Below are 11772 nucleotides of genomic sequence, written 5' to 3' on the forward strand. Positions count from 1 at the left end.
AGAAATCATAAAAATCAGATCAGAAATAAATGAAAAAGAAATTAAGGAAACGATAGCAAAGATCAATAAAACTAAAAGCTGGTTCTTTGAGAAGATAAACAAAATTGATAAACCATTAGCCAGACTCATCAAGAAAAAAAGGGAGAAGACTCAAATCAATAGAATTAGAAATGAAAAAGGAGAAATAACAACTGACACTGCAGAAATACCAAAGATCATGAGAGATTACTACAAGCAACTCTATGCCAATAAAATGGACAACCTGGAAGAAATGGACAAATTCTTAGAAATGCACAACCTGCCAAGACTGAATCAGGAAGAAACAGAAATATGAACAGACCAATCACAATCACTGAAATTGAAACTGTGATTAAAAACCTTCCAACAGGGCTTCCCTGGTGGCGCAGTGGTTGGGAGTCTGCCTGCCGATGCAGGGGACACGGGTTCGTGCCCCGGTCTGGGAGGATCCCACATGCCGCGAAGCGGCTGGGCCCGTGAGACATGGCCGCTGGGCCTGCGCGTCTGGAGCCTGTGCTCCACAATGGGAGGGGCCGCAACAGTGAGAGGCCCGTGTACCTCAAAAAAAAAAAAAAAAAAATCTTCCAACAAACAAAAGCCCAGGACCAGATGGCTTCACAGGCGAATTCTATCAAACATTTAGAGAAGAGCTAACACCTATCCTTCTCAAACTCTTCCAAAATATAGCAGAGGGAGAAACACTCCCAAACTCATTCTACGAGGCCACAATCACCCAGATACCAAAACCAGACAAGGATGTCACAAAGAAAGAAAAATACAGGCCAATATCACTGATGAACACAGATGCAAAAATCCTCAACAAAATACTAGCAAACAGAATCCAACACCACATTAAACGGATCATACACCATAATCAAGTGGGGTTTATTCCAGGAATGTAAGGATTCTTCAATATACGCAAATCAATCAACGTGATACACCATATTAACAAACTGAAGGAGAAAAACCATATGATCATCTCAATACATGCAGAGAAAGCTTTCGACAAAATTCAACACCCATTTATGATAAAAACCCTGCAGAAAGTAGGCACAGAGGGAACTTACCTCAACATAATCAAGGCCATATATGACAAACCCACAGCCAACATCACCCTCAGTGGTGAAAAACTGAAAGCATTTGCACTAAGATCAGGAACAAGACAAGGTTGCCCACACTCACCACTCCTATTCAACATAGTTTTGGAAGTTTTAGCCACAAAAATCAGAAGAAGAGGAAATAAAGGGAATCCAAATCGGAAAAGAAGAAGTAAAGCTGTCACTGTTTGCAGATGACATGATACTATACATAGAGAATCCTAAAGATGCTACCAGAAAACTGCTAGAGCTAATCAATGAATTTGGTAAAGTAGCAGGATACAAAATTAGTGCACAGAAATCTCTGGCATTCCTATACACTAATGATGAAAAATCTGAAAGTGAAATCAAGAAAACACTCCCATTTACCACTGCAACAAAAAGAATAAAATATCTAGGAATAAACTTACCTAAGGAGACGAAAGATCTGTGCGCAGAAAATTATAAGACACTGATGAAAGAAATTAAAGATGATACAAATAGATGGAGAGATATACCATGTTCTTGGATTGGAAGAATCAACATTGTGAAAATGACTCCACTACCAAAAGCAATCTACAGATTCAATGCAATCCCTATCAAACTACCACTGGCATTTTTCACAGAACTAGAACAAAAAATTTCACAGTTTGTATGGAAACACAAAAGACCCCAAATAGCCAAAGCAATCTTGAGAAAGAAAAACGGAGCTAGAGGAATCAGGCTCCCTGACTTCAGACTATACTACAAAGCTACAGTAATCAAGATAGTATGGTACTGGCACAAAAACAGAAAGATAGATCAATGGAACAGGATAGAAAGCCCAGAGATAAACCCACGCACATATGGTCACCTTATCTTTGATAAAGGAGGCAGGAATGTACAGTGGAGAAAAGACAGCCTCTTCATGTACAGTGGAGAAAAGACAGCCTCTTCAATAAATGGTGCTGGGAAAACTGGAGAAGTTCATGTAAAAGTATAAGATTAGATCGCTCCCTAACACCATACACAAAAATAAGCTCAAAATGGATTAAAGACCTAAATGTAAGGCCAGAAACTATCAAACTCTTAGAGGAAAACATAGGCAGAACACTCTATGACATAAATCACAGCAAGATCCTTTCTGACCCACCTCCTAGAGTAATGGAAATAAAAACAAAAATAAACAAATGGGACCTAATGAAACTTCAAAGCTTTTGCACAGCAAAGGAAACCATAAACAAGACCAAAAGACAGCCCTCAGAATGGGAGAAAATATTTGCAAATGAAGCAACTGACAAAGAATTAATCTCCAAAATTTATAAGCAGCTCATGCAGCTTAATAACAAAAAAACAAACAACCCAATCCAAAAATGGCAGAAGAAATAGACGTTTCTCCAAAGAAGATATACAGACTACCAACAAACACATGAAAGAATGCTCAACAGCACTAATCATTAGAGGAATGCAAATCAAAACTACAATGAGATATCATCTCACACCAGTCAGAATGGCCATCATCAAAAAATCTAGAAACAATAAATGCTGGAGAGGGTGTGGAGAAAAGGGAACCCTCTTGCACTGTTGGTGGGAATGTGAACTGGTACAGCCACTATGGAGAACAGTATGGAGGTTCCTTAAAAAACTACAAATAGAACTACCATATGACCCAGCAATCCCACTACTGGGCATATACCCTGAGAAAACCATAATTCAAAAAGAGTCATGTACCACAATGTTCATTGCAGCTCTATTTACAATAGCCCGGAGATGGAGACAACCTAAGTGTCCATCATCAGATGAATGGATAAAGAAGATTTGGCACATATACACAATGGAATATTACTCAGCCATAAAAAGAAGCAAAATTGAGCTATTTGTAATGAGGTGGATAGACCTAGAGTCTGTCATACAGAGTGAAGTAAGTCAGAAAGAGAAAGACAAATACCGTATGCTAACACATATATATGGAATTTAAGAAAAAAAAATGTCATGAAGAACCTACAGGTAAGACAGGAATAAAGACACAGACCTACTAGAGAATGGACTTGAGGATATGGGGAGGGGGAAGGGTAAGCTGTGACAAACCAAGAGAGTGGCATGGACATATATACACTACCAAATGTAAAATAGATAGCTAGTGGGAAGCAGCCCCATAGCACAGGGAGATCAGCTCGGTGCTTTGTGACCACCTAGAGGGGTGGGATAGGGAGGGTGGGAGGGAGGGAGATGCAAGAGGGAAGAGATATGGGATCATATGTATAACTGATTCACTTTGTTATAGAGCAGAAACTAACACACCATTGTAAAGCAATTATACTCCAATAAAGATGTAAAAAAGAGTCATGTACCACAATGTTCACTGCAGCTCTATTTACAATAGCCAGGACATGGAAGCAATGTAAGTGTCCACTGACAGATGAATGGATAAAGAAGATGTGGCACATATATACAATGGAATATTACTCAGCCATAAAAAGAAATGAAATTGAGTTATTTGTAGTGAGGTGGATGGACCTAGAATCTGTCATACAGATTGAAGTAAGTCAGAAAGAGAAAAACAAATACCATATGCTAACACATATATGTGGAATTAAAAAAAAAAAAAATGTTTCTGAAGAACCTAGGGCCAGCACAGGAAAAAAGACACAGAGATAGAGAATGGACTTGAGGACACAGGGAGGGGGACGGGTAAGCTGGGACGAAGTGAGAGAGTGGCGTGGACTTATATATACTACTGAATGTAAAATAGATAGCTAGTGGGAAGCAGCCACATAGCACAGGGAGATCAGCTCGGTGCTCTGTGACCACCTATAGGGGTGGGATAGGGAGGGTGGGAGGGAGACGCGAGAGGGAGGAGATATGGGGATATATGTATATGTATAGCTGATTCATTTTGTTATGCAGCACAAACTAACACACCAGTGTAAAGCAATTATACTCCAATAGGGCTTCCCTGGTGGCGCAGTGGTTAAGAATCTGCCTGCCAACGCAGCAGACACGGGTTCGAGCCCTGGTCGGGAAGATCCCACATGCCGTGGAGTAACTAAGCCCGTGCGCCACGGAGCCCATGAGCCACAACTACTGAAGCCCACGCTCCTAGAGTCTGTGCTCTGCAACAAGAGAAGCCACCGCAATGAGAAGCCCGCATGCCGCAACTGGAGAAAAGCCCTCACGCAGCGATGAAGACCCAACACAGCCATAAATAAATAAATAAATAAAAATTAAAAAAAAAGTATACTCCAATAAAGATGCTGGAAAAAAAAAAGTTAAAAAAATTCAGTGTATTGAGTATTATGTATCCAACATTGTAATATATATAGGAACATGTAATAACAGAGCAACAAGAGCAATGTATAAGAAAACAATAATTTTATATTTCATAATTGAGCATTTGTTATACATAAATTCAGGAAATATCAGGAAAATGTTCAGATCCACCTGCACTAATAATAGCTGGAGAAAGATGAGTGGAAAAGCAAGACTCAAATCAGGGCCAAGAGACACACAGGATCAGGATAGGCAGAGGGCATTCCAGGTGCAGCACAAAAGGAACAGATTCATGCCAGCAAGGATTTGCACAGTAGCCCAAAAGGGATAATAAGGCAACCAACCTAACTGGATGGGAAATGATGAGGAAAATGGTTAAGGAGTTGAGTGACAGTGATGATCGTGCCAGGGAGTATGGACTTCTAGATGCAGGCACTGCCTGTCTGGTTTAGTTGGTTAGCAGACAGGAGGAGCGGAGGTCCGGATGAGGCCTGAAGGAACATCAACAGTTCAAGGGGAGGAGAGAACAGGGCAACTTGTACCAGACAAGCAAGTCACAGGAAGTTTAACACTTCTTTCCTAAACTCCTTAAGAAGCAAGGACTTCCGGGACTTCCCTAGTGGCTCAGTGGTTAAGAATCCACCTGCCAATGCAGGGAACATGGATTCGATCCCTGGTCTGGGAAGATCCCACATGCCACGGAGCAACTAAGCCCGTGTGCCACAACTACTGAGCTGCGCACCTAGAGCCCGTGCTCCACAATGAGAAGCCCGCGCACCACAACGAAGAGTAGTCCCCGCTCGCCACAACTAGAGAAAATCCGTATGCAGCAACAAAGACCCAATGCAGCCATAAATAAATAAACAAACAAATAAATAAAAAAAATTTTAAAAGCAAGGACTTCACTGGTGGTCCAACGGTTGGGACTCCACGTTTCCAATGTAGGGGGCTGCACGGTGCAGCCAAAAAAAAGAAAGGAAGTAAACACACTCCTCCAAATTGTAAATCTAACAATGATGCTGCGGAGTGTGTGAGTGGTGTGAGGGCTGAAGTGTGGCTTATTTTATTAATCGTATGTATGTAAGTAATCGTATATATTTATGTTTATATTTGTAAGCAGACACTTTTTTGTATTAAAAAAGAAAAAAGATGTGAAAGTTAAGGGAAGAAGTTTGAGAAATGTGTGGTCACCAGCATTAAATACCAAAGTGGTTAAAGATTGGAAAAGAGATAAAGTCACTGAATTGCATAAGGAAATAATGGTGAATGCAACCCATAAATTTAGAGGCTCACTGATTACTTTCTGGCAAACAGTTTTGCCCTCAATGGCATGAAGGCATGTACTAAAGATTGCTTACTGGATATTAGGCTAAGTATCTAACAACAGTACGTACACCCAATGCGGCTCCTTCTAATGACGAAATTTTACCCAAACATAATTAAGGGGATTATCAAGCTCTTAGAGTTGGGAGAGCCCTTGGAGAGCACAGTCTCCCAGCCTCATGCTTACAGTTGATGGACTTAATCTCTGACAAACTAAATCCCAAGTCAGCCAGGCACAGACAAGAACCCGGGTCTCCTAACTCCTACTCTGTACTTGTTTCCCCCCATAAAGCACTGTTTATTAAGTTCATTTTACGACTATGTATGTTTGTGTAGGTTTTCCCTGTAAGTTGGGTTTTTGAAGTTACAACCATAGTTTTGTGCATTTCCCCTTTTGCTGGTAAATCATACATTAAAACCAATGTGCTAGGGTCACCACATTTGGGAAGTCTTAGTGACTAAAGATGGTCTTACACTTCTGGTGACTTAAATATTTAGATAATGACTACCCTGTGTCTCCATTTCAGTTTCACTACCTTTTCTGAAACTTCAGTCTTCCCTAAACTTAACAGTCATCATACTACATACTAATTCTCCATCATTTAGCAGCCTACCACCAAAAAACTTCCCATGAAAAGAACTTTTTAACATTTGCTATTGATTATAAGGCTCCATCTACACAATTATGAGTCTGTGAATTTCTGAATTTGCTATTAAAAACCCTGTAGTGATACATAAGGTTCAAGTAAACAAATCAGTCAGCCTGAAATCAGGTAAGCCTCCCTTGCCTTCGGCAAACATTTATTCTCCCAAACGTTCAAAGATATAATTTGCTGACATTACAGATCTTCTTCAAGGTAAAAACAGAGCATTTCAATTTAGTACCTAACAGTTTTCACATTTAAATCATGAAAAGAGCACCAACATAATACAAACTGTTTCTAAGTGATTTGTTTCTTGGCACTTACAGAGTAACAATATTTATAATTTAATAAATTTAAATGACTGGTGAATTCTAAATCAAACTGCTTGCCTGAAGAGCCATTATGGGGACTTCCCTGGTGGCGCAGTGGTTAAGAATCCACCTGCCAATGCAGGGGACATGGGTTCAATCCCTGGTCCAGGAAGACCCCACATGCCACGAAGCAACTAAGCCCGTGCACTGCAACTACTGAGCCTGCGCTCTATAGCCCGCGAGCCACAGCTACTGAGCCCACGTGCCACAAATACCGAAGACCGCGCACTCTAGGGCCCACCTGCCGCAACTACTAAGCCAGCATGCCCCAACCACTGAAGCCCGCGTGCCTAGAGCCTGCCCACCGCAATGAGAAGCCCCGGCTCGCCACAACTAGAGAAAGCTCGTGCTCAGCAACGAAGACCCAACACAGCCAAAAAAAAAAGAAGTCATTATAATCATAGTACTATGCAGCATTCAGGACATTCAGTTGGTACCATAAACACAATGTTGGCTTGTGGCAGAGAGAGTATCACACATACTTAGATCACTACACCAGTTTACTAGCAAGGAATTAGGTTGCCAAAGGTCAGTTCTCCCCTTAAAACAAAAACAAACTCCCTCAAAAATAACAATAACAAAAACGTCACAAAATAAAATATGGGCATAAGGACCAGTCTAAGGGTACAATAAACTAATAAAGTGACTGCATCAATTTAGACCTGCAATGACTCCTTATGGTAAATTCTCAGCTGAGTCTCTATTTTTTCTTCAGCTCTGGAAGAGTGGATGGACAAGCCTTTGAAAAAATTAAGGTCACATCTGAATGGTAGACAGAGCCATGTAACTCCCAGAGTATGTTAACTCAAGAACTGGTTATTCTCTTTTCTCTCTAACCTCCCCTTCTGTTTGCAGGCTCCGTTCTCTGTCTACCCTTTGGTGTTCAGCTCTGTACCGGCAAGCACATCCCACAGAGCCTCAGAGATTTCTAAAAATCTTAAGAGTGGAAAGAACCTCAGAGGAAATCCAATGCAACTTCCTAGGACTCTAAGAATTTCCTAAGTACACAGTGTTTTTTAAGTTTTAGAATAAGATTCATTTCCCTTTTGGGGTCTTTGAGAATCTGATAAGATTTATGGGTCTAGAATAATGTACCCAAACACAGAAATGCACTATATTTTGAATAAAATGTCATAGGGCTTGCAGGTCTCTTATTAAAGTACCTCCTCTTTTTTTTTTTTTTTTTGGTACACGGGTCTCTCACTGTTGTGGCCTCTCCCGTTGCGGAGCACAGGCTCTGGACGCGCAGGCTCAGCGGCCATGGCTCACGGGCCCAGCCACTCTGTGGCATGTGGGATCTTCCCGGACCGGGGCACGAACCCGTGTCCCCTGCATCGGCAGGCGGACTCTCAACCACTGCGCCACCAGGGAAGCCCAAAGTACCTCCTCTTTTGATTATGGGTTTCTCCACTATGGTGGTTTCCTTCTTGGAGCTTTCCAATTCTATTTAATTAAAAAATAAGTTATCTAAAGTAAAACAACTTAAATGCAGAGTTTGAGTTAAGGCAAAGAAGACTTTGCCTGTTGCCCCTGGCTGGATGACAGTTTTCATTTATTCTATATATAACTTCCTTGGGACTTTCTGGGTAACTCCTATAATATACTGTTGTGAAGAGGCAAGACATTAAAACAGACAAAGCAGGAACAAAAAGAAAACCATCAAAATGAAAGGCAATAATGAAATATTTTTTTAATCTATATTAAAGAAAGTGTTCTTGTAACATTTCAAGTTCCCCATAAACAGAGTGAATTCCCTGGTGGTCCAGTGGTTAGGACTCCGAGCTTTCACTGTGGAGGGCACAGGTTCGATCCCGAGTCAGGAAACTAAGATCCCGCAAGCTGTGCAGTGGCAGTTTTTATTCTCTCACTCTTTCTCCTACGGATGATGGAGAACAAGCAGGAATAGTCTAACAACCCTCAAAAGGCAAACTCATCTTCCTCTCCTCTCCACATCCAAGTAAAAAGTCTATCCAAAGTTCTGGCTGTATTCTATTCTGAAGATATGGAACTACAGTTTACTAAACTATAAACAAGGTAATGGGAAATTTTACTTTAGATTTGCCAGTTCTGATTAGAAAGGAAACATAAAGGCAACTAAAAGCAGATTTAATGGGCAACAGACCAGAATTGATGATGTCTTTTGAGCAGCAAGAGTGCTTCAGATGAATATTAACCCTTTTCTGTTCTAAGAGTTCTACTATTTATGTAGAAACATTTTAGCTCTAAGGCAGAGAAACACAGCTGATATCTAAAAGTCAAGTGAGAGCTGACAAGAGGAAGAGCAGAAGGAAGCCCTTCTGGGTAGAAGGAACCGCCCATGCAAAGGAACAATGGCAGGAGGGAGCTGATGACACCTGGTAAGAACAGAAAGGTTGCCAGTATGGAATTAAAAGGAGATAGAGCCAGACCCTTGGGTTCCACAGGCCACAGTGTCACTTGCTTCCAAATGACTCCCCAATTATTCTCAGAAGTGATCATTTTGGTGGCTAAAAAGTACTGTTTGTTTTCTGACTACTATTTTTCTATCCAGTAAAAGCAGGTCATCTGAGTTCTAAGAATGTAAGTTCTGGTTACCTGATTTCTAAGAACTTAAGATTTTTCCAAGGAAACTAACTGGCTATTTTCACTTGGTTGGTTCAAAAAACCAACCCAACCCATAAACACTCTATAAAGTCTGAGTCTTCCTCTTGCAGAAAATGTTACCCATCATTGGTTAAAACAGAACATAGAAACTTAATATGTGTGTAATCTGAATTAAAATTTAAATCTCAAAGATGTTTTGATATTTTCAGTAGTAGGTTTAAGGTCCTTAACCAATGCCCAAAGTAAACTGAAACTCAGCGACATTGAAAAAGAATGCCCTCGCTCTGCTACCTGCACATAACACACACAAAAAGCTGTCCTTTTGACTTCGTATTTGGTACACACAAATTGCTCATTCAGAAGTAATTCTTTTCCAGTCAATATAAAACTTTTGGGAGACAATTTATTGGACACACACATCTCTATGCCTTGTGTAGTATCGGAAGACTTTGTCCAACAAATTAAACTGCCCCCTTGGGCTCGCACCAGGAAACCCGCAAGAACCAGAGGAAGATAAACAAAAAGCGTTTCATAGTCTAAATACAGGCACTTTGGGAGATAATGCAGAGTTACAGCTGGGAGAAGGGCCGAAGTCTTACAGAGGAGGAGAGAAAGTCTACGCGGCTGACTTGGGTCTCTGACGCATTTCCTGCGCCCGCCAAACACGCTCGGTGGTCCTAGGTAGCCGTCGGGGACCCAGGGGGGAAGGGAGCCGGGATGAGGGGGCGCCGGCAGGAAGGGGGAGCCCCGAGGGGAACGGCCCCTCCCCAGGCGGAGAGGGAAGGAGCTGGAGATGTGGAAACGGCCGCTTCTTAACTGCCAGCTGAGAGCCGCTCGACTGTCTCCTCTCGCCCGGGGGCCCCGGCCGCGGACTCACCAGCTGAAGGAGTTTAATGATTAGCCGGGTCCCCTTGAGCCGGCGCAGGTTGAAGTAGGCGACGAGGCCGCTCCGGGCGCCTCTGGCAGGCCCCGGGTGTGCCTCAGTGGTGGATCTGTAGACCGCTCCGTTCTCCATCGCCCACGGTCCGGGAACGCAAGGCCGCAACTAGCGTCGCAGACTTCGCCGACTCCGCTACCAGGACCTTCACTTCCTGGGCCTCCGCCCCACTTCCGGCCGACTCCGCCCCTGCCCCGCCTCTTCCAGAGCCCCGCCCCCTGCCGCGAGGCCTTACCTCTTTTCTAACTTGTAAAGATCTGCGGAGAGACCCAAAGAAAGGGAACAGCAGGTGCAAATGTCCTGAGGATCCAATGAGCTCGGCTCCTTATGAAACGGCTGGTGTGGCTAGGTTAAATAAGGGAGAAAGAGAGGCGGTGAAGTTGGAGATGTAGGCAGAGGCCAGATAATGTAGGGGTCTTGCAGAGCAAGGGAAAAAATTGGATTTCATTTTAAGTGCTATGGGTTTTCTTGAAGGACTTTCAGGATTTCTCCCTCCTGCTTCTCTCTGAATTCCTTCTAGGCTTAATTATCAAAATTGTTTCATTTACTTGTCTCTTTTTTTGTTCACCAGCTGCTACAGCCCTATATGTTAATTTTGTGTGAACTTAAAGATACTCATCAAGGAAGGTAATTATATTTTAGCAACTGAAGTTGATCAAGTTACATGCTAGGCACACATATTTTCTCCACAACAATATAATGTAGGTACTGTAATTACTTTCATTTTACAGATGAGAAAACTGAGGCTGGAACCCAGTCCTCCCAGGTACAAAAAAGCCCCTCCATGTCCCCCAGTTCTTGTTTTTAATAAAAGGCTTTAGTCTTCCTAGGCCTTCCCTGAGTTCCCAAGAGCAGATTCAAGCAATTACTAATTATGGAAGTGAGGAATGCAGAAACAAAAGAAAAGCAGTCAAGAAATGATAGCTCAGGGATTAAACAGAGTCCTAGTTCTTCCTCAGGGGATATATACACATAATCTGACCACTGATCTTTGAGTTGTTCTGCAGGAACTAAGACCCCCATGCTGGTGGAGGATAGTGACTACATGCTGACCACAAGCACATAGACCCCAGACTGGTTGGAACCAGAAGGTTGGTGATTAATATTCCTGAAACAGAGCTTCCCTGGTGGCGCAGTGGTTGAGAGTCCGCCTGCCGATGCAGGGGACACGGGTTCGTGCCCTGGTCCAGGAAGATCCCACATGCCGCAGAGCGGCTGGGCCCATGAGCCTGCGCGTCCGGAGCCTGTGCTCCGCAGCGGGAGAGGCCACAACAGTGAGAGGCCCGCATACCACACAAAAAAATATTCCTGAAACACCACCCTGTTACCTCAACACCAACCAATCAGAAGAAAGTCATGTCCTCTGCAACTCTCACCCCAAATGTTGCCTTTAAGACCCTCCCCTGAAAACCATCGAGGAGCTCGGGTCTTTTGAGCATGAGCTGTCCATTCTCCTTGCTGGGCCCTCCGATAAATGCAGTACTTACTTTCCTTTACTACAACCCAGTGTCAGTAAACTGGCTTTGCTGTATGCTGGGCAAGAGGACCCAAGTTCGGTTCAGAAACAAGAC

General features: G+C 42.7%; 1 protein-coding gene across 1 annotated transcript in view; it reads right to left on the bottom strand.

Moving 5' to 3' along the window:
* CMTM6 (CKLF like MARVEL transmembrane domain containing 6) overlaps nucleotides 1–10352 on the bottom strand; it is a 51832-nt gene extending 41480 nt beyond the window's left edge. The window contains exon 1 of the mRNA XM_029243502.1: nucleotides 10142–10352. Coding sequence (XP_029099335.1) covers nucleotides 10142–10279 — 138 coding nt within the window. The 5' untranslated portion in view covers nucleotides 10280–10352. The remainder of the gene's footprint in view (nucleotides 1–10141) is intronic.
* Nucleotides 10353–11772: the final 1420 nt, after the last annotated feature.

Source organism: Monodon monoceros, unplaced genomic scaffold (genome assembly GCF_005190385.1).
Source record: "Monodon monoceros isolate NGI ecotype Baffin Bay Population unplaced genomic scaffold, NGI_Narwhal_1 Super_Scaffold_3, whole genome shotgun sequence".
NCBI classification, from domain to species: Eukaryota; Metazoa; Chordata; class Mammalia; order Artiodactyla; family Monodontidae; genus Monodon; species Monodon monoceros.